At 35.0% G+C, this 23,258-nt stretch overlaps 1 protein-coding gene and 4 non-coding genes across 5 annotated transcripts; 1 reads left to right on the forward strand and 4 right to left on the reverse strand.

The window, feature by feature from the left end:
* Window positions 1-53: 53 nt before the first annotated feature.
* On the reverse strand, window positions 54-125 carry TRNAA-UGC (transfer RNA alanine (anticodon UGC)). Its single transcript has one exon. It is a non-coding gene; the product is annotated as a tRNA-Ala (tRNA).
* A 1,511-nt stretch (window positions 126-1,636) lies between these two features.
* On the reverse strand, window positions 1,637-3,068 carry LOC142982009 (meso-2,3-butanediol dehydrogenase-like). Its single transcript, XM_076128250.1, has one exon. The coding sequence runs from the start codon at window positions 2,958-2,960 to the stop codon at window positions 2,199-2,201; it is 762 nt and encodes a 253-aa protein (XP_075984365.1). The 5' UTR covers window positions 2,961-3,068; the 3' UTR covers window positions 1,637-2,198.
* A 4,489-nt stretch (window positions 3,069-7,557) lies between these two features.
* TRNAA-UGC (transfer RNA alanine (anticodon UGC)) lies at window positions 7,558-7,629 on the reverse strand. Its single transcript has one exon. It is a non-coding gene; the product is annotated as a tRNA-Ala (tRNA).
* Window positions 7,630-8,604: 975 nt separating this feature from the next.
* Window positions 8,605-8,676, reverse strand: TRNAA-UGC (transfer RNA alanine (anticodon UGC)). The gene has a single exon. It is a non-coding gene; the product is annotated as a tRNA-Ala (tRNA).
* Window positions 8,677-9,306: 630 nt separating this feature from the next.
* Window positions 9,307-9,378, forward strand: TRNAA-UGC (transfer RNA alanine (anticodon UGC)). The gene has a single exon. It is a non-coding gene; the product is annotated as a tRNA-Ala (tRNA).
* Window positions 9,379-23,258: the final 13,880 nt, after the last annotated feature.

A 23,258-nucleotide genomic window follows, 5' to 3' on the forward strand; every position in this document is an offset into this window, starting at 1 on the left:
TTCATTATGTTTCACGTTGCAGCGATACATTGAAAAATTGATGACAAAAAAACTGGAGATGCCGGGGATCGAACCCGGGGCCTTTCACATGCAAAGCGAACGCTCTACCACTGAGCTACATCCCCACATGTCGAATGTAACCGAAATTGGTATCAGTTTCTATTATTAAGGCTTTACGGCTATTGCAACCGTAGCATGGTTATAATAATCCAAACACGTACTCATATGCGTATGTCACGAAATAAATAAGTTTAAGTATTGTATGTATGGACATTGTGGTTGACTTTGTTTTAAGTGTCAGCAAATCTACTGCAGGGTTGACTAACACCTAAGTTAGTAATAATGTGCATATTTGTGTCTGAATAGAGTTGTAGAACAGAAATAAATTACTAACAAGCGAAAAGGCAAACATTAGTGTTGTGTAGATTTTCTACAAACAAGTTAAGAGTTAAAGTTGTGGAGTAAATATAATGTTAAGTAGGTACCTATAGCCAAAAGATTAACAATCTTGAACGAAGGATCGAAACGAATTAAAGCATATCAAAAATTTACATGAATTATAGAGAACAATAAATTTAAAGTCGATCGGCTTTCTCATGCAAATGCAACTCATCCTATTTAAACAACAGATTGTTTAGAAGATCATAAATATCTACCTACATTCTTTTCCGCGTAAGTAAACGATTTACTTACAAAATGTGTTTTAACAGACTTGTAGAATTTGCTCGGCCAGTAGTTGCGCAATCAAGATAAACATTGTAATGGGTTATAGGAAAAAAGGATGAACCATATTTGGTATTTTTCAGAATACATGAACTTAATGTCGGTAAATACTCGTAGCTTTACAACAGTATTACTATTGGTTTTCACATTGCCTCTTTACGCTGTTTTCTTTAAGGTTCTATAGGTATCCTAATTTCTAAATTTTTATATTTGCAATATTATTTTCATACTTGGGATGCTATTAAAAAAAAACAAAGAAGTGCACTAGGACCGCTTTATAACCTTGGTAAGACGAGAGCTTAGTTCAATATTGCAGATAAAATTATCTGGGTATACCTACCTAGTTGTAGAATTCTATTGTTCACGTATATATCTGGCTACTGCTAATAAACTGCAATCAATATTTAATCAGTGCTTATCTCTTTCTTATCGTAAACATTAACGCATTTGATAAAATGAACTCGTGCGAGCATTAGAAAAAGTGTGTCCTAAATGAGTTTACTTGGCAACAAATGGTAGTGGTCCTTCGAGCTGCTTTTTGCGAAACGCGAAAGACCCTATCTTAAATCTTTAAGACCTAAGTTCTAGGCTTCGTCTAGGTAATAGCACGTGCCATTTTGGTCCAGGCACTTAATCTCGTCGGCAGATCGGATTGATGAGAAAATCGTACTGGTCTAACGTCCTACTGAATATTTCATTTTCCAGTAAAAACTGAATGTGATTTTAGATGAAGATATTCCTGTATGGAGTCAGTGGTTTTTGTTTGACATTTTTTTTGTTAAGTTATATAGGTAGGTATGTACTTAGAAACAGGTTTAGGTTAAGGCCAGATAACACTCGAGATGTTAAGGCGAGGTAACTATGTATGCAGGTAGGTATCTAGATTATAATAGGTAATTAATTAAAAAATATGTCAGGGTAAATATTCTCATTTATTATCAGTTAAACATACTTAATTGTGTAAATAAGTAACTATCAAATAATTTATTATGGCTACGAAAATAATTGCAAAGCATTTGACTAGGTTGTAAGCAGATATTTTAAAATAACTGCTTTTGTTTTGAGATGACACAATTCATAAGCAAAGCGTACAACTTTTACAAAATATATTTTTTTATCTTACATTCAATAATACATGATACGACAATATGACATACAAAATTGTATTTGTTCCTGCGAAGTATTATAGCATTGAATATTATGATCTTATAACATGATTATTTCATTATTTTTAATGTTTTATAGGTAGGTAGGTTATTGTCCATCGGAAGTTCGTATGCTGTTCACTTATTTTTTATTCTAATTACTATACATATTACTTCGTGCTTGAAACAAGTTCATATCAACAGTGCTATAGGTGAGATTGTTCGAGTTTCGCAATCTTTTTTGGATATCGGCACTTCATAACATTAATAAATACATCGATCTTAGATATTACAACAAATTATCATCTAATTATAATGCTATTATCGGCATTAACGTAAGATACTACCGCCATCTATAATGTAGTTAGATCCAGTAATACTTTTGGCTTTATCACTCGCTAAGAATGCAATTAACGCGGCAACTTCGTCTCCTTCCACAGCCTTTTTCAATGGCATATTACCAACAACATTTGCTACAAACATAGCTAATTGTTCCTCATTCAATCCGATATCTTTCAACAGATTCGTTTTCACAAATCCCGGGTTGACAGAGTTAACTCGAATGCCATCTGGTGCTAACTCTAACGCAACACATTTCGTAAAGTGATCTAACGCGGCCTTCGAGATGTTGTATGCCAATGCCATTGTACTCGGTTTAGTGCTTGAAATACAAGAGACGTTGATAATACAGCCTTTTGTTGTCGTCAAATGTGGGACGGCAAGCATTGTTAGATGATACACAGCTCTCATGTTTGTCGTCATAACTTTGTCGTACGTTTCCATAGACGAGTTTTTGATGCCGCCCATTCCAATAACGCCGGCGTTGTTCACTAAAACGTCTAATTTACCGTAGTGTTCCACAGTTTCATTGATTATTCTCTCAGCGTCGAGGTCTTCATTGACGTCAGCAGTTATTGCAAGTGGTTTGACACCCTTCGATTTTTCACAATATAGGGCAATTCTTTTCAAATTTGTCTCTTTACGACCGACAAGGACAAGTTTGGCTGATAATTTTGCCAAGTATATTGCTGTTGCTGCACCAAGGCCGGAGCTTGCGCCAGTTATCAAAATAACTTTGTCGTTAAAATCCATGTTAGTGGTTTGTTTGGATTATTTAATGTTTGTTAACTCAAGGTCGAACAGCTGTTAGCTGACGGACGTCGCGACGCGCTTGCGTTATGAAACTGACGGCTAACTGGGTGTTGCCACGTCTCTTACTGTGATTTCATCTATACCAAAAAAATATTGAAATTCTACTATTTTAAGAATGTCACTTCCATACCCACTTATTGTAAATAAAAATCGTAATAAAATGAAAAACCGTAATATTTTATTGTTTTCATACACCTGTCTGTTTTATCTCTTTCAGTGTCCTAGGTTTTACTAACGAATTTCCTTCTTTCTCTTCAAATCTAGGTATCCAATTTCCTGCTTGATGATAGAAATGCAGGGACAATTAGATTATCATTTCTTCGCGTTAAAACATTATAGTTAGGTACATAACTCTGCACTGGAAGACGACTGCCATGATGTCTAATAAATATTTCGTATCTTTCTAAAGTTCTTACGTTTACTATTTTTAATGTCCACTCTTGCATTTGAATCTACTAAATAGTAGTAATATTTTAACCTGGCAACACAAACAAGGTCAATAATATTTGGTTAGCGCGGTAATAGCACGTGATTCAAGTGAATGCAAATAGACCGACGGACGCGGCTTTTATCCTTCCTCACCAAATTTGACTAGCAACACTTACGATATAAACAGCATCTTGCGTTCACGGACGTTAAAATAAATATTTATATTGCAAATATTGTAACTTCAAACTATACTACGCATTAGGAAAAGGTTTCTGTTGATGGATTTTTCCTTACATTGTTTACCTTATTGTGTCCTTACCTATATATGTCTATATGCGTACAATGTAATTGTCTACAATTTAGTTAGTAAATATTAATATTTTACTCCATAATTTGCACGTTCCTCCTTCCATTCGAGAAAAGAGTGTCACGTAATAGTACACAGTGCCTTAATATGAAGAACGGACGTCACACTTAGAGCCCTTAGATCATTATTGTAACCAGAATCGCAGATTTTTTATTTTAAATCGAAACATCTAGATATTTACTAGGAAATGATGTTTGCCAGTAAACCTCAGTAGATTAATACATACATTGAAAAAGACGTGAAAACGTTAAGTAATTGCTAAAGTTAAATGCATAAAGACTGATTTATTGCTTGACGAATACGATAAATATGTATCTCTAGTATTCTCTAGCTACTTTGTCGGTGTCGTTGATTTTATCATTTTACGATGTTTTTCTAACAGCGCTATTGCAATCATTGCCATTTGCTTTCACGCCCATATGGCGACAAGGGCAATGTGCAGAATCTATCTACTCATTACAAGACGTTTACATAACATTCTACAAGCATTACAAAGTAGGGAATTAGGAATTTCCATGCAGGTTCCATTGCGAATGCACCGTAAGGACCTCCTATAAGGATACCGGCAACTAATCTAGGTTCAAAGCCTAGTATTGATACATAAATTCATCTTGTCATTTATCGTGAATAACGGATAGGTTCGTGTGCTCAGTACTGCTCAGCTAGCCACGGAGTTGACCCCGGTTGACATAATGATTTACAGAAACAAAACTATCGTTCGGAAACGTGACCACCGCTCTATGATCTTATGCAAATTTATATAATATTGGTTTAATGTATCTGATGTTACTTTGGTATTTGGAGCGAAGAATCGATGTGGAATTTGCTTCGATCGCTTATATTTATTATGTTCATATATCATAGAGTAGTAATAAATACATCTAATCCCATTTAAAACATTTTTTTTGTAAATAGAGCCACAGTTGAAATAAATGGCTTTGTGTGTGCTAATAAACCATCAAATAAACGTGGGTAACTGAGACAAAATATAAAAATAATGGTAGTTAATTGAACATATCCAGTCAGAACAAATATTAACTAATATAAAAGCGTTAGATCTGCATTAGCCATGGTCTGCATCTAAATCATGCGATATCCGTTTGTGGGGCAAGCCATTCGTCTTGCGTCCACATTTACATATAAAACATTCCAATATATCAATTCGGCCTCGAAATGCAATTTGTGAATGGTTCCCATAAATAACTATTTCCCGTTTGACACATGGCGACCCCTTCGTTCAGGAACCGCGGTCTGTTTTCCCGCCATTATTTGACAGATGCGTTTCTTTCGGTAGGTGGCCGTAAGGATTTTTCAAGCGGCTCCGAAATCAAATCAACTGTGAAATTCAATTGTGGGACCATAAATATTGCGCTTTGAAATATGTTACAGTTTTCGGCTTTTTAGTTTTCGTGGTGTGACATATTGTTTGTTACTTATGGACATTTTTTATTCATGTTCACCCATAAGTTATGGGTAGTACGATTTGTAGCGGTTTTATTTATTGCACCCATCTTTTAGTCTATTTATTTGTAGTTAAATATTTATTAATTTCATTAGGTTTATAAGTTGTGTTATAATAGCACTTGAATATTTAACTTTTTTACAAAAAAATGGTACCTTCGTTTTTCTAAGTGGCCAGGTAGAAGATAATCCCAGTACCTATCAATTAAAAAGGTCGTAACTTATGTACATAGACTCTAAATTCTACATTCTAACAAACCTCTTTGCTTTAAAAAAGTAAAAAGCGAACATAAAACAAAAAACACCAGATTTTCTCAGCAAACTACTTCAATTCTTCAAGCGATTGACTTCGATAGATGGTTGCGGCGAGTTTTATGCGAGGCATTGGTATAAAACATTCAGTGTAATGTGTCTGTACGAAGCATGGCGCTCTTAAGGCAATGTATGGCGCATTGCACCTGATCTATCGAGTAATCGTACGATTGCTAGCTAGCCAATGTACTTAAATGCGTTTTCGTGATGTATATCGGTAGTTTTGTTAGCAAATTAATATTAATGGCGGTTTTAGGGTTTGCTTTGTAATTTGCAGGTGCAATGTTCATAGAATAGTTAAGATTGTATCTATTCCATTTAGTAAAGCTATGTAACTACATTAAATTATATTTAGGCGTGAGATGAAGTTTAAGATTTAACATGATTTTGATGACAGAAGTCCGACAATAGAACAATTTTTAGCTAAGGGACTAGGGAGTTATCTTTAAAAAAAAATGGCTACACTTACCTACAGTTTCTGCCAATAATTATCTTTACTGACACGCCATTCATTTTACGGTAATAAACATGGAAATTCGCAAACACGTTAATTTCGTTAAGAATTTCTTAAATTGCTACTTTCTTTAGGGTAGTAAATTAAATGTAAATAGTATACAATTTGTAATTAAAACAAAGCGCGAGAGAATTTTTCTCAATTCCGTCGCGATCCAATAAAGAAATGCAAATGAGGTGCGGCCAAGAGTTATAGCTATGTAGTGACGGGATTACTGTGATGTCGATGTTATTTTTCTTGCTTATTTGTCTTAGAAATAGTAGGAGTAAAATAAAATCTTTGGTTTTTCTTTGCCATGTGTTTTATTGTAATGAATGTCGCTTTCGTAAGTTATTAATTAGCCAGCGTATTGAAGTAAAAAGCAAGTATTGAAAAACGGTACAGGTACTTTTTTCAGTTAATACATTTTTTTCAGGCTGAATGTTTTTTAGACTGAAGGATAATCGTCATATTTCTGAATAATATTTAGTCTCAAATTAATGCTTAGTTAAATTCAAACCGAATTTGCTGTACCTACTTTAAAATATCTTGCCGTAAAGGTTGCCAATTAAATCATTATGCTAATCAGAAAACACCAAATTAATAAACAACATTACATACTTACATAATTTTATCCTACATCGATATACCAAACAAATCCTTCACTCGTCCCTACTATTAGCCCTCCTCAGTAGATTGTAAAAAAGTTTTTATAGCTAATTCAGCAACTGGGCACTAATTCCGTACTTTTACAACGAAACAACACATTGTCAATCTACCCGCAAATAAACTGCTTTTTGTTTTACTGTCAAAATAACAGTTTATACCTGTTTTGACGTGTTTGATTAGGTTTTCACTTTTTTATTTGAGTGCGCATAAAAATGACAGTAATTTTAAAGTTTAATAAGTAAGTGTGATGTTGTTGAGTGGTTTTGTTTTATGGCGTTAAAATGTGACGTTTTGTTGGTTAAATAAGCGAGTGCCTAAAGTTTCATTAACGCTAATTTTGTTTAAACGTAATAAGTTATGGTCCTTTATGACAAGATGTATGGTGTAAATGAAGCAAAGAAAATTTGTAAGGATCGTACCAAGTGGCGTTCTTTGGTCTCTGCCTACCCTTATGGGATGAAGATGTGATTTCAGCCTTTCAGGTAGGTATGTATGTAAATAAGTTAAACTACTTGGTATTAACTGATAGGTATTTAAATTATTTTCTTTGTTTTTGATTTTTGCAATTGTTGTCCCTATTATTTTGCAAAAACGTTCATAGGCCCAATGATTATAGGAAACACAATAGTCACGAATACATGGGTTAGGCTTTATTATAAAACGATTTATAATAAAGCCTTATAATAAAACCTGGTAACTATAAAAATGTAAAGACGTTCTTTAAGCATATCACACTTAAATGTGATTTAATCCAACGATGTCAAGTCAACCTTAAGTAATAACCAGTACTAAAATATAAAAAGTACTGGAGATGCCGGGGATCGAACCCGGGGCCTTTCACATGCAAAGCGAACGCTCTACCACTGAGCTACATCCCCTGTTGACAACGATGAGTAATTTTACCTTTTGTAGTCATACTTTTGCAAAGATTTTTAATCTAATATAAACAATTATTTACGGATATAAAAGTGTTTATGTATTATGTATATTAAGTATATTATGTAAGTAGGTTTAGTGCCTCTGTGACGCCTTCGGTAGTGTATCCGACTGTAAATCTTGAGGTCTCGGGTTTGATTCTCGGGTCGGACAAAGTAGTACTTACAAGTATTTTCTAATTTATATAAGAATATGTAAGTATATGTCTATAGTAGCCCAGATTTTCGCAACATACCCGGTAATTGGCACTATGCTCGCCTCCTATTACTTGGGATCATTGTTAATGGCGCAATGTGGATGTATTTTATACAACTCTGCCTACGACTTACACACGGGAATAATAGCCGTGATATTATGTATGTATGTATATTTGTATTTGCGTAGTTTTACTGCTTTGTTTGTTTGTAGAGTCACGTGCAGTGACGCATTACGACATTGCAACTCTTTTCATAAACTATGCAGGCTTTGAGTGCCTATTGTAAGTTTTATATCTTCTTGATAAGTATCATATAGGTTAGCAGGTGGTATTTTTGCTGCTTTTGTCTTACATTTTGAGTGATCTATGGCTTTATGTTATTTACAAAAATTTTGATACTAATGTTAGTTTGTAGTCATTATTGTGATGATAGGTTCCATAGGGTAATACAAAAAAAAAACTGTAGTGGTTTGGTAAACAACTGGTTAGCGAATTTTCTATAGTCAGTTGATATATATTCAACAAGAAATGTTATCAATTTAATAGAAAATGTATAGAGAAAACAATGTTTGATAAGTGACTAATTTGGTTAATCCTAGTGAAAATATTTATGAGTGGTCGATGCGACACAGCTTCCATCGAAATTCTCTCTACTCTATGAAATAGGTATTTAAGAAGTCCCTAATTTCAGCTAATTACTTTAGACAAAGAACTATAAAACTGGAGATGCTGGGGATCGAACCCAGGGCCTTTCACATGCAAAGCGAACGCTCTACCACTGAGCTACATCCCCACATGATAGGATTATAAAATAAAACTTCGCAATACACTAAGAAAACAGATTTCTACAGCTCTCTTAATCAAATATTTACTTACCCATGTCGTTACGCAAATACAGTAATGAACTCATTCATAGTTTTTAATACGCAACGATAAAATAAACGATGTTTATGAAGTGTACATATTGAAGCTTTTAGGTTGCTATTATTGTTATCGAATACAGTACAGATACCTGATATTTTGTCTTAATTTGCTTGACGTTTCGGCCAGGCTGCAAGGTGACTGTTAAATTAGTTGATAATCTTAAAATCTTCACCTTACATGACTATGATGACTTGAAAAATATGATATTATGAGAATATTTTCATAATACATCTTTACCTTGGCTTGTAACCATAGTCGCAGCAATAGTGCCCTATACTCTATAGATAACTATTAATCAAAATAATAACCTTATCGCAAAAATATTACGTGAATAGATATTAATAGTACAGAGCGTTGATCTGTTTAAATAGAAAATTGAAATCGCTTTGCGTAAATAATTCATTAGTTTCTATTATGTACGATTCGTTTTAGTATTTATACAGCTGTGAATTAAATCTCCATTTTCATATTCTTAGTAGATTTGTTCTATTAGACACAAGGGGATGTAGCTCAGTGGTAGAGCGTTCGCTTTGCATGTGAAAGGCCCTGGGTTCGATCCCCAGCATCTCCAAAATAAGTTGTAACTTTTTGAAACTTGGTTTTTTGAACACTATTTCAATTTTAATTCAGCGTAGGTCACCTACCTCCGATCACATGCATGGTATAGGTTTAGAAATGAAACGGTGTAAAAATCTCTGAGTTGACATGAACAAAAGAATCCGATATTTTTGACCAATAATCTTGTTGCCTGATATTTTTACAACATAACAATTGATCGTCTCCATTGAAATAAATAGCAGTTCAAAACGTTAAAACTGCCTAAAAAACCATCTTTAAAATACTACTACTACATTTCAGTGATATCCTATATGTAACATACTAAAAATCGTCTTATAGAGTTTCTCAACCAAAACATCCAAAATCTCTTTATTCAAGTCGCGTCTCGGACAGTCAGACTCATATTTTCATATACATATTATATTAAAACATAATTACTTGGGAGCAGTCAGTAAATCAAGCGGCGTCAGGGGGAGAGCTCGTCTCATAGCATTCTTGTAACACCATAAAAATATCTGCACGTACCAAATGAGGGATTTAACCCTGTGATATAGAAATATATAGGTTTATGAACGATTTTTATTAAGTGTTGTAAATTTTGATGAGTTTTTGGCTTTGGCTCTAGACTTTAGTTGTATATTTTTATATTTAGTATTGTCTTTAGGATTGGTTAATCCAATCATGATATTATTCATATTTCTATTATCTTTCATATACCGGTAACGATTTGTTAAAAGTTTGGGCGTTTCAAGGCTGTAAATGTGTGGTCAATTGGTCATTGGTTACCATTTTTTATTTGAGTTGAGTGTCTTTGTTGAATAGAAAGGCATGAAAAATGGTTCTTTTAGTGGATGAGGTAATTCTTAAGCCACGTGATGAACTATTGTGAGACTTAAACAATTTTAGCTCTATTTGAAATTGACTTACATTTGAAGGAAAGAAAGTCTGTCATATATCACTGTCTTTTCCTCATCTCTTAGGGCATTGACCTGAATATAGTAAAGCCAGATTTCATATCCTCATATAACATTTTTATCAACATTTTCCTCTGTCATTACCAAAACACCAAACTTCCACTTGTAAATCTCATTGTGCTATACATAGGGCTATAGATATGAGGTTGGTAATTCAGGCTGCAAGCCTCACGTCCGCGGACGTGACCGGCATAGTTCCCTCTTACGCTGCCGACTGTACACCCGCGATGCTACAGGAAAATTGAACGGAAGTGCCTGAAACTTTGCCACGACTTAATATTGCAGGTTATTAATGTTTTCGAATATATATTAAATGATAACGGCTGGGTCTTAAAATAGATGGGTTTGTTTTCTTTAGTATACTGAGAATGGGAGCCTAGTTGTAAAGTTTTATACGCTAGTTAGTGTTCTAACTGAAGGTCTCAGATGTTATGAAGTCATTTGATTGTGAAAACATTGTCTTGACACACACGATTTAATCAGATCAAATATAGAAAGAAAATATCTTGAAAACCTAGGAAAAACTTAGGTTCAATCTTAAATGAATATGACTAGCTAGATTTGTTTGACAGAAAAACCTAGCGCACCATGTGTTTAGCGTGCTAGGTAAGTTAGTCAAGTTGGCAAACGAGCTTCAAAACTTAAGTGCGATAATTCAGGGATTTATGTCTAAATCTAGACTTATCTAAAAATAAATAGCCAAGCTTTCTTTCTCTCATAATAACATTGGCACATCGATTCACACAATAGTACCTACTTATCATCGATTTCCAAAGCATACACAAGTATAAGCCTACGCCTCCCACGTCGTCTCCATCACGTGCCGGCGCCGGATCGATGCCGGCACGTGCCGGACGGACGGTTTACGGCATTTTAACTACCGCGTAAACTTACTGCGGGATGTAAGAGGACGACTGTACCACGGAACTGTCGCTTGTTTATTGGTAAAGTATAGTTTATTACGCTTTTAGGATCATCTAGATGTTTTAGCTTGTTTTAGGATGATAGACTAGGTTTTAGGACTTTAGTTTGGCGACTAGAATGTTAGTATTGTGGTGTATAGCCATATCTTTTAGTGTGCTGCTTTTTAACCAAACTCGTGACTGACATATTTCAAAACGAACCTTAACTTGGGACGTTCGCTGAGAACATTATTATAATTGTAAATATCATCTAAGAGTACGACGACTGTACTTTTGGTACGACTGTCGTTTGTTTATTGGTAAAGTATAGTTTATTACGCTTTTAGGATCATCTAGATGTTGTAGCTTGTTTTAGGATGATAGACTAGGTTTTAAGACTTTAGTTTGGTTACTAGAATTTTAGTGTTGTGGTGTATAGCCATATTTTTTAGTGTGCTGCTTTTTAACCAAACTCGTGACTGACAAATTTCAAAATGAACCTTAACTTGGGACGTTCGCTGAGATCATTATTATAATTGTAGATATCATCTAAGAGTACGACGACTGTACCACGGTAGAACTGTCGCTTGTTTATTGGTAAAGTATAGTTTATTACGCTTTTAGGATCATCTAGATGTTGTAGCTTGTTTTAGAATGATAGACTAGGTTTTAGGACTTTAGTTTGGTGACTAGAATGTTAGAGTTGCGGTGTAAAGGCATAGGTATCTTTTAGTGTGCTGCTTTTATACCAAATGGTGACGAAACAATAAAAGAATCAGTATGAGAATGAATTTCACTGATGTCATTTATTATATATATACAATAGACATAGAAGTCTTATTGGCGTGAATGGAACAAGTAGGATCCGTTGTTTCATTCCTTTAAAGTTAATTGGTAAAATCATTGGAATTCGTAATCAAAACAGTAAGCGTTCATGGGGTGTTAATAGAATATCCATTTATAAATAAAAATATGCCCTTTTCGCATAGGGGTAAACAGAGAGTCGTAGGTTTGCGTATGCAATATAATCTATTCAACACTATGATACGATGTTCGTCAAAGATTTCACTGTGAATTTATCTCAAAACCTTCTCTTACACACACAATCTTACAAATTACAATAACACACCAGCCACCCAAAGCTTTAAAAAGCCAGCACATTTTAAAACTCATCAAGCTATGTACAGAGGTCGTATCACGAAGGCTCTGTTCGTAATTCAGGTGTTACTATGCAAACCACGCGCACAGGTAGATAGGGGGCGCTGGGGTGCCGGGTGGTGGGTGAAGGCCTATTTTTTATTTCATTACCACCCTCTAGTAAGTAGGTGATAGTGTTTTGGTAGAATATCCCGGGTTATATTTAGCTTTTGGTGTTTTGGATAAAATGTAAATGAGGAAAATACATTCGTGTATGTTTTTAGCCACATCGGCCTGCCTTTGATCACGTTCGATGCAACTCGATCGAAACGTCGGGTAATAAAATTGAATAAGATATCTTTAAATATTCACCTCGATTAAGATCCGTTGTGCATCTTAGGTATGTCTAACAATAGTTGCATCGTGATTATAAGAACATAATGGTAAAGAAGTTTGGTGCATAACGTTTGTGAAGTAATCGAGATCAAAACCTGTGACGTCAATTTAGTTATCTAACAAACGTTAGTCAACAATTATAAATTATCAATAATTTATGAAGTATTAATCAGGAATTTGGTTGGTACCTGTAATTTTGTCTTGAGTAGAGAAAACTGTAACGAAATGGCATAAACCTGACGAATATTAGTTTTTTCTTATACCAGAAAAATCCATCGATTTATAAATATTACTTACCAACAGTTTCATACCATATTTTAACTCAAAGACATCAAGACTTCGAGCAAGAAACAAAAGTTTTTCTTGAACCATAAAAAATAACAAAAGATACATAAAACTTTGTATTGAATGATATTTTCCATACAATATGAGAAAAAACGGCGTGACTAAGGGCGGCACAAATTGTTTTTGCCCAAAAGTGGGCTGTTTTTGTGTGGTTATATTAAAAAAGCGACAGTGTAAGTGCTATACGATTGGATTGAGGTGACATGTGCGTGGACATTGCGCGGTGGCCATTAAATTAGCGGGTGAAAATCGCTATAAGCCCCGCTTGAGGCGTTGTTGCAACCCTCAAGTTTTCAATCAATATGTATTATAGTCCAATAACTTAGTTGAGAGCCTTGTATGCAAGGTTTGTATTTGGTGGAACTGCACAAAATTCCGAATTGAGGACATTAGTGACCTGCGAGCTTATGCAGCTGTCGATAGCCTCGGCCAACAGATAGCCAACATTGTTCTAAAATTTGTCCCAGGTAGAGTTATATAAAATTACTTGTATACTTAATAAAATCATGGGCACTGGTATTTACGAACTGTAGAACCTAAATATAAAAGGTATTTACATCCATTACCAATCATAGCATGACATCATTTTATAACAAAAACATTTGTCTAAAATCTTAAGTTTATGTCGAATCTCGCTGTTCCCCTGGCCGCAACTAATGGCCATACGTAGGGAGGTAACGGACCGGGCTACGACATTCGGACTTAGCCGTCCAGTGTAGTGGCACTGTCGTAAATCATGCCACTAAGTCGCCGCACACATGATAAATAGCATCGCTACATATTGATTGTGGAATATACGACTATTAGTAAGATATGGTTTCATTTCTATGATAGATGTGAAAAAGATTTCCTATTATTTGTCTTTTAATAGTAATATTAGTTTCGAATTCAATTAACAGAATGTAACGGCTTCGTTAGTTTTCAATAGGTACGTCTTTCTTGCTATAATGCATGCTTCTTTAAGAGCGGTTGAAAATGAAAATGAATAGCAGTTAAACCTTTTTAACGTTAACCTATATTTTGAATGAAGCAAATCTATTAATGCTTTGCCCAATTTAAAAATCGAACCTAATACCTCGTGGTCTACAGTCTGAAGCTATAGACACGCCTTTCAAAAGTCCTATAGGTCAATGACTGTTCAAAACATTCTTATCCTTGATTCACGATCAAAAACCAATTCTTCGATCAAAAATAATGAACAGGGCCGCTATTTCGGATAATCTTTTGAACAAAAACTAAGAAATTCCCTAAAACGAACGAAATCTCGAAACTGGCGATAAATAAAAGTGTTGACAATAAGAACGATCGACAATTGGCATGTTCGTCAAAGACGCTTAATAAGTTTCTGCTTACTTGTCCATCATCACTGACCGTTTTTATCACATATACTGGGGACACACGAACAGAAAACTCCACCCTAATTTTCACCAAATAACGTCTAATTTCCTTTAAAATCACATCAAGAAATCTTCACGAAATTCCACAAAGAATTTGCAGTCTTATTGTTCAGTAAATAAGATTGGTTTTAAGTTGTTTATAGTTGAGATCAAAGGGTTGCATCAAGTGGTAGAGCGACTTCTTACGAGTAGTTCCGACTCACTTATTTTATCCATACTAAGACAATGTATGCGGTGAATTCGCGGTTCGGCGGTAAAAACTTACGTACTGACAGGGTTGACAAGCAAATGAATTAGTTCTTCAAATTGTGAGGAAAAAGCTTTTAATTTAATAACCGTGTTGATAATGCAACCAAAAGTAAAAAAATATATCATAGGTAGTAAAAGTGATGTTTTTCTTTTTGGTAGGTATAATCCAGTTCAAAGGCTAAATTATTGCATAACTGAAATGCATAATGAAAATATTTTTGAATGCAACTTCTTTAAAAAGTTGATACTTTGGTTAGGTACAAATATTTTTTTCTCTTGAAACATTACTTTGGGAGAGCATTGCAGACATTAAAACACACACTAAAAGTTACAAGCTTACGTTTGAAAAAAATAAAAGAAAAATCAAACATCAATAAAACAATGTATCTTCTACGTGCAAACCCTAAAGTCACTATCATTGTGTGAGTGTATGTCTTCTATATTTTTGCACACATGAGTTGTCACTGACTATGATCTATTAAATAATACTAACTGTTACATAATATAAATTGACATTTAAAGTTTACTAGTCCGACTTATTAATACCAAAATGGACGAATTTAATGTTAAAATTAAATCACATAACCATAACAGTGTTCTTTTGCGACACTACTTTCACAATAATTATTATTAATATTAGTATTATAATAGTCTCACGACTACTAAAGCTTATTGACGTATGTTAGACTAGAAGCCTTCGTTGCTATCTCTTAAACTGTAGTTTTTAATCTAAGCCTTGATTTCACTACTTCTTATTAAGTATCGACTAGTTAATGAGATGGAGCTTTGCCATTCGTTTCCACACATTTTCCGTTACTTTATATAGCAGATAGGTTATTCAACACTTTATCCACAGGCTGCAAAGCTGATTCTATAAATTGTAAGCAGTAATAAAATCGATCCATAAACTAGTCATAGATTGCCACATACGTCATCAGGTCCTGTAATCAATGTCCATAAAGATGTCCAGAATGTCTGGATAGAGAATATTTTTACATCTATCACTATCACTAGAATAAGCTAGCTAGCACCTCCTACGCAATTAGTCGTCGCCGCGACGGCTCGAACCCGAAGCAACACGCCATTTGCTTTTAAAAGTTAAGTTTATTAAAAATAATTATCACTCTCTCTAATGCTAAAAGAAAACATGGTGATGAAACATAGCATGCCTAAAACTTCTTTAACACATTTTTCGAGGTATGTAAAATCTCCTTAAGTGCATGTAAAAACGAGCTTATATTTTTTTTACCCATGGCTGCCCCACTGTAGGGCAAGGTATTCCTCCCCAGTTAGGAAGGGGTTAGGCTTTTAGTGGCTGGGGACTTTACATGCCTTCAAGAAAAAAAATACCCCTTACTATTGCGATTATTTGAAACGTCAATACACAAGTAAAGTAATAATATATTCCTTCCTTTACCTCATTCCCATAAACAGTGACAAATTACTTCACCATCGGAACGCGAAACGGCGTAAGTAAAAATATGAAAACAATTTTAATTAAGCTCGCACTTTTTGTACATTTTCACGGTGTAACACCTTAAATGGTAACAAAATGGTGACCCGGCGAAAAATTATCACAAAAAGTGTTAATGAACGATATATTATTATAGAAGTAAAAATAATGACAAAAACATATTTTATGGATATGAATGTCACTTGTTTTTGTTTTAGCTAAGTTGTTGAAAAGTTATGGATAGTGTCATTTTGCGTAAGTATTTATAGTCCAACAAATAGGTAGAGAGCCTTATAGGTAAGGTTCGCGAATGGCGGAGGTATAACAAATGCAGAATAAAGAATATTAGTTACCTGCCTGCAGACTTCTGCAGTCGTAGATGGCCTGTTTGATACAGTTACTTTGTTAAGGAAATACACAAAATTATTCATTATAATAAAGATGAAATGCGCATACCAAGGGTTAGTGATACTAGACTATAGACTTTTTAAATTATTTAGATGAAGGATCAAGGCTGTCTACTAAGTTGTCCTACTATGGTAATTAGACGGGAGACGTCAAAGTGATGACAAGACGTGCTATTTATTTATTGCTCTGTTTATTTAATGATCAACATTCTATGCAATTACGTTTTATTGTTTAATTGATGGACAATATCTAATTATTTATCTAAAATTGTATGTTTTTGTTCAACAAACGACTGAACGCAGAACTGAAAATAGCTAAGATACGTAAAATAATTTTATAAAAATCTCATAGCTTTTTACTAGATTAAAAAAACAGGATGTTATACATTACTTTATTATAATTATGAATTTATCATTACCATGAGTGATTTGACGTAAAACATTTTTGAAAACGAGAAATGCACTTTTTAATAAGTTTTAACAAAATTTGAATGACATGTTGAACTATAATTCAAATAAGAGAAAGCTCACACAAATGGACTTTGTAATACCAACTCCAAAACTAGAAATGTTCAGGCAGAATTGTATATATATGCTCCTCTTATTTATAATTCGTTGCCAAAATCTATTACCACCTTGCCATATAAAAGATTTTGTATAGATCTACGAGAATGGCTAGTACAAGAATGTTATTACTCATTAAATGAGTTTTTGGAAAAAAATCCATGTAAGTTTTATAATTTGAAAGGAGTTAGATGAATCTAATAGTGTAACTTGTGTAATATAATAGTGTATAGGTACTTGTATAATGTAATAGTGTAACTCGTTATTAATATATTTTCTTTTATTGCATTTTATTATAGCTTTATTTTGTTATTTTTCTTTTGTAAGTACTAGTAGTAAGCTTAAAATTTTAAATTGATCTCATGTTTAGAATACTTTAATTTATAATATAATAAGCAATATAATTTTAATTTAAGTATAACCAGGCCTATTTCACTCCATGTACTTGCGCGCGATAAGTACCTACCGGCCGCCGGGCAGTCGACTGCTCATTTCTCAGTGGGTTGTCGACAGCCGCGCGGAGCGTTCGTACGCGAGGAAATATTTTGTGTTACCGGACTTGTAGCCCGACGTTCGTTGTTTTTTTTGGTAGTTACTAATTTAACATGGAAACTAATAATAAAAATAGTGGTACACTATGTGCAGTTGAAGGATGTAAATCCAGCAGGAGAAGAGATAAAAACTTATCTTTTTTCCATTTACCTGCTGATGAAGAAACGTGAGTACCTACCTACCTTTTTAATTCATTATTTGTTCCAGCGTATGAAAATACGAGTACGTAGTGCAGGAGGTTTAGATATTTAGGTAATACATTTTCGTACCTACAAAGAATTTTATTTTTCTTGTCGTATAATTTCGTACCTCAGTACCTACCTATGTACTTGTATTTTTGCTAATTTCAAAGGCATGACAATCTACTCAATTCTCGAGTACCTAATCAAAATTGAATTCCCGATTATTCTGAATTTTTTGGTTAGTCAATATCTTTCGGTCGTTGAGCGGGCCGTTCGCGGGTTCAGGTAAGGCTGGTCGATCTAACAAAATTTATGCATTTACCAGAGCGATTTGAATCGCTGCTGTCATATCACGACTTGTCGTCATATCGCAGTCTGGCTGAACGGCGGGCGCGCGGCGGCGGCGGCGGTTGCGGCATCTCCCGTGCGGCGGCGCATGCCGACAGAGGGATCAAAGGAAAGCCGGCCGTATGATGCGCGCCGCGCGCCCGCGCCTCGCACAGGTGTTGCGTCGTGTAAAATAGTTGAAAATATTTCTTAAGTAAAATAGTTGAAGTAATGTTACTTATTGTAAAGCGTACTTATTGACTAATTAAATCAAGTAAGCGCTTAGGCCTACTTGACTTGCGACTAATGACGTCAATTTTGGCGATACAATGCGCCATGTAACGACACAAACAAAACATGCATGGGTTGGTATGTCCCTTAATCAAAACAAATACCTACCTACTTATTATATTTCTTATTCAGGGACAGTAAAGGTATTAACAAAGTATGTACCTACATAAATCGTCTCTAGTAAATTATGCTTGATGAATACATTCGCTTGTTTGAACTCCGCCCCCTCCCTGTATAGGATTCCGTACCCAAACGGTCAAAATCGAACCCTGTTAATCAGACTTCGCCGTCTGTCTTTACGTCCGTCTGTCACCTCAAACAATTGAACTTTTTAAATTTTGTAGGTATTTATGTCGCTGCTACAATAAAAAAAACCAAATTTAATAAATATTAAAGGGGTTTTCCATACAACAAACGTGATATTTTTGCCATTATTTGAATAATCGTGTGGTACTCTTTTTGTCAAATTTATATCTACCTACATATAATTTTTTTTATTGGCTATTTGTTTGGGATGAAGGTATTTTAAATGTAAAAAAATATTTTATTTCAGGCGCAAAACTTGGACAGAACTGATAAGGAGACCAGATCTAGCAAGACCGGAAACGAAAATAAGATCGCATTTCGTATGTTCGCTGCATTTTGACCCATCTGTAATTAAATATACACCTAAATTATTACCTAAGGCATTACCTACATTATCCCTCCCGTCGTCGTCTCAGCCTACAACATCTAACTACAGCAATGAACCTAAAACAAAGGAAACCACTACACAAACCAAGTATTCAACTGTCAACATCATATCCGCTGTCACCGTTAAAAATACTGATACCAAATCTGAATCAGTACAGACCACCGAAGCTCTGTCATCCAACACGCCGAGAAAAAGAAAATTAATTAAAGAATTAAAAGAGTCCAACCTCAAAAAAAGAAGACTTCATAATGAATTGGATAAAATCAAAAATGAAGCTCAATCCAAGGACTCAGAAAAATTTGAGCGGTTTTCTTTCCAAACTGAGGATGAAGTAACAAAACGATTTTGCAAGCTAGTAAAGTGGCAAAGCAGTTTAAAAAGTAGATGCAAAGGGAACCGTTACACCCCAGAGTTTAAGTTATTTGCACTGAATTTTCATTTTTCCAGTCCGCAGACATACAGAAGTTTAAAGTCTTTTTTATCGCTGCCTAGTGAAAGTACGCTTCACAGATTTCAAATGGTTATTCCACCTGTGATTGAGGACCGTACCTTGGAATTTTTGTCTGCGAAGATGAAATCTTTGCCCAAAAAAGCCAGATATTGCACTCTGTGTATAGATGAAATGGCCATCAAACGACATTTACATTATGACACTAGAAGAGACGAAATGATTGGTCTCCATAACATTAATGGTGAAGTAACGCCTGAAATAGCTTCTCATGCTTGTGTGGTTATGATCCGAGGCATTATAGTCAACTGGAAGCAACCTATAGCATATTCATTCCTAGGATCGCCAAAGCATTACGAAAGATTGGAACTCTGGCTGGATGAAATCATTTTGAAACTTTCAAATATAGGGATTGACGTTAAGGCGATTGTGTCCGATCAAGGATCAAACTTTGACAAGTATGCCAAACAGGTCAAAAATATAACGAAGGAAAAGCCTTACTTTTTCTTGAATGGTAAAAAAATTTACTACATTTTTGACGCCCCGCATTTGTTAAAATGTATTCGAAACAATCTGTTGACAAACGATTTTGTATACGATGATAAGAAAATATCTTGGAAACATATTGAAGAACTATTTTCACAACAGCAAGAAAAAAATTTAAAGCTCATTCCAAGAATCACTGAAGCTCACATTAAACCAAACAATTTTCAAAAGATGAGGGTCAAATATGCCGCACAGGTATTCAGTCACTCCGTTTATTCCGCATTGAACGCCCTTATACGTCTCAAAAGTCTACCTGAAGAAGCAAGACCAACGGCAGAATTTGTAGAGAAAATGAACAATTTGTTCGATGTTTTAAATTCAAGTTCAGTCAATGCCACATGTAAATTTCAAAGAGCTTTTTCGTTCAAAAAATACCAACTCGATGTGTTAGAAGACGCTATAACAACATTCACACATTTAAGAGCCATCAATTCAAAAAAAGGTGCTGATAATACAAACAAGATAAAAACATTTAAAAATTTACAAATAACTATCCAATCCATAAAAATGCTATGCAATGATATGAAAGAAGAAGGATTTAATTACGTTTTTACAAGACGTCTTAATCAGGATAGTCTTGAAAATTTTTTTGGCACCGTGAGACAGCAGGGGGGAAACTGCCGCGATCCTACGGCAATTCAGTTTCAGAGAGCTTTTTCAAAACTGTTTCTGTCAAATATGTTGAAGAACTCCCCAAACACAAACTGTGAAGAAGACGTTTGCGAACTACTTCAAAAACAAAATGATTTTTTTGATAGGTCTACACCCACAGAACCTACCCGCCGTCGTACTGCACCTTCAGCAGTCGCTTTAAATGGTGAAACAGACTATTGTTTCGACTTGCCTACTGAAAATGCTTTAGTATACATATCCGGATACTTACTTTATAAATGCAGTAAGAAGCATACCTGCCCAGAGTTCACCTCAGAATTAAATAATATTCCTAATGTCGATGAATCCAGAATGTTCATTCATTTTAAAGCTTTCAACAAAACATCGTCTTTTTATGGCAGTTTAAAAGTACCTTCAGATTCCTTTTACGATTATGTAAAAAATCTAGAAATCACATTTGTTAAAAATTTTGATATTAACATGAGACAAAAACCCGGTCGCAAGCTCCTTGATCTTTTAAAAAATATTCCTTTTAACTCCCCTTGCCCTTGTTTCCCACAAGAATACCTACTTAAATTATTTATACGATTAAGAATATTTTCCACAATTAAGTTTAATAACCGAGAATTTCGCCAAGGCAAAAAAATTATTAAACATTACATCAAAATAAAACATTTGTAAGTTTTAATTGATAATTTCTTGATAATTAAAAAATAAAACATGTTTAAACAGAAGAAATTATTTTTTTTTCAATTATAAAGTTTACTGCAAATACCTACTGACATATATATCGAAAGAGGCAGCCCTGACAATCTACGCTGAGCACGTGGCGGCGCGCACCTACAGAGCAAAGTCAACTTTATGTTCGTAAGCTTTGGTTCATTTTGGCTTGCAACGTCTAGCTACTAAAGGGAGTAGGTTATTATAGCAGTTGGTATAGTCATTTTTCCTTGGAGTGATTTATCTGTTACGTAGTAACTATTAAGTAATCTGTGGTATAACCACAACTACCTTATTTGCATGCCGGAACTGTTGGCAAATGTGTTGAACTTTAATACCAATTGTTAACACCTTTAATGTACCACATTTTAGCAAATAAAGATTATTATTATTATGTTCGTCTCTTTCATATCTCGGGACTACAGAGTCCCGGACATTTGGAAGGCGTGCGTGGGGCCGAAGCCAACACGTAGAGGCCCTTTTTAGACGGTTTTAATCTTTCAATAATGTGTGGTGTCACAATCCGGTGATTATCCCTGTTTACACTATAAAATGCACCCAAGGACAATCACCGGACTGTGTGGAACTATGGCAAAACTAACGGGAAAAACTACTTGGGCTATTGGGATGGGGTACTTATGGACTGGAAACCAGGGGATCTATGGGGACTATGGCGCCTGCCGAAAACAATGTTGAAAACATGTAAAAATGGCAGGCGGAGACTTGCCAACTCACAAACTGGGCCACCCTAAACAAGTCGCATAAATAGCAACAAGGGGGCAACAGGGACGTGAGCGGCTGAACGACGGAGAGGCCTCGCTGGACGTTAAACTCAGATCACTTGCTCCCTGAGGGTCCGGCATCACTGGCCCACTAGCCACTTACGCTCAGCATCCGTCCTCCGGGCAGAGTGGGAGCTCTGCTCTCGCGACTCCACTCTGGACGGCCAATGAAGGCAAGCCAGAGGCGGGGGACCGCTTCCTCGTCAGTTTTCACTCCGACCAGCCAACTAAGGCAAGCCGGAGATGAGGAAGGGTGACTTCCCCCTGGAGCACTCAGGTACCGCGGGGTCGCTACTCCCCGTCACCTCGCCTCAAGGTGCCCTGCGGGCTTATTATTATTATTATTATAGGTATTATATCTGAATGATTTCAAGCCCTAGTTCCACCGCTTATGATTGAGTTTCGGTTAGCTTTTCAGGTAGATTATGACTTTCTTCATTGATTGACCTCATTTTAATGTCTTTCACCTTTTTTGCCAAATAGATTATCCGGTACGTATAGATAATGTGTGAAACTAGCTCTAAGATATACTATGCTACGTCCCTTTTTCTTTAACATAGTAACCACAGGTTTGTCGTAAAGTTCTCAATGATTTAACCTCCATCAATTACAAAAGGCAATCACCAATAGAAACAATACTTCATGTTAGTGGGAACATAAATCTATTTGTTATAAAAACTCTATACATTTAAGATTGATCGCCTTACTATGTGCAAATATAAATCATTGACATCAATTTCTCTTTCTAGACGTTCATTGAAAGCTTTGCTGTTTATTTTTGTTCAAGTTATTTTGATTTTTAACCAACTTCAAAAAAGAAGGAGGTGCTTTTTACTTAGACTCCTTTGAATTAGGTATGTATAGTCTTGAAATTCTTATAAAAAAAATCGATTCAGTTGATTTTTTTAAGAGCCT

Source organism: Anticarsia gemmatalis, chromosome 21 (genome assembly GCF_050436995.1).
Source record: "Anticarsia gemmatalis isolate Benzon Research Colony breed Stoneville strain chromosome 21, ilAntGemm2 primary, whole genome shotgun sequence".
NCBI classification, from domain to species: domain Eukaryota; kingdom Metazoa; phylum Arthropoda; class Insecta; order Lepidoptera; family Erebidae; genus Anticarsia; species Anticarsia gemmatalis.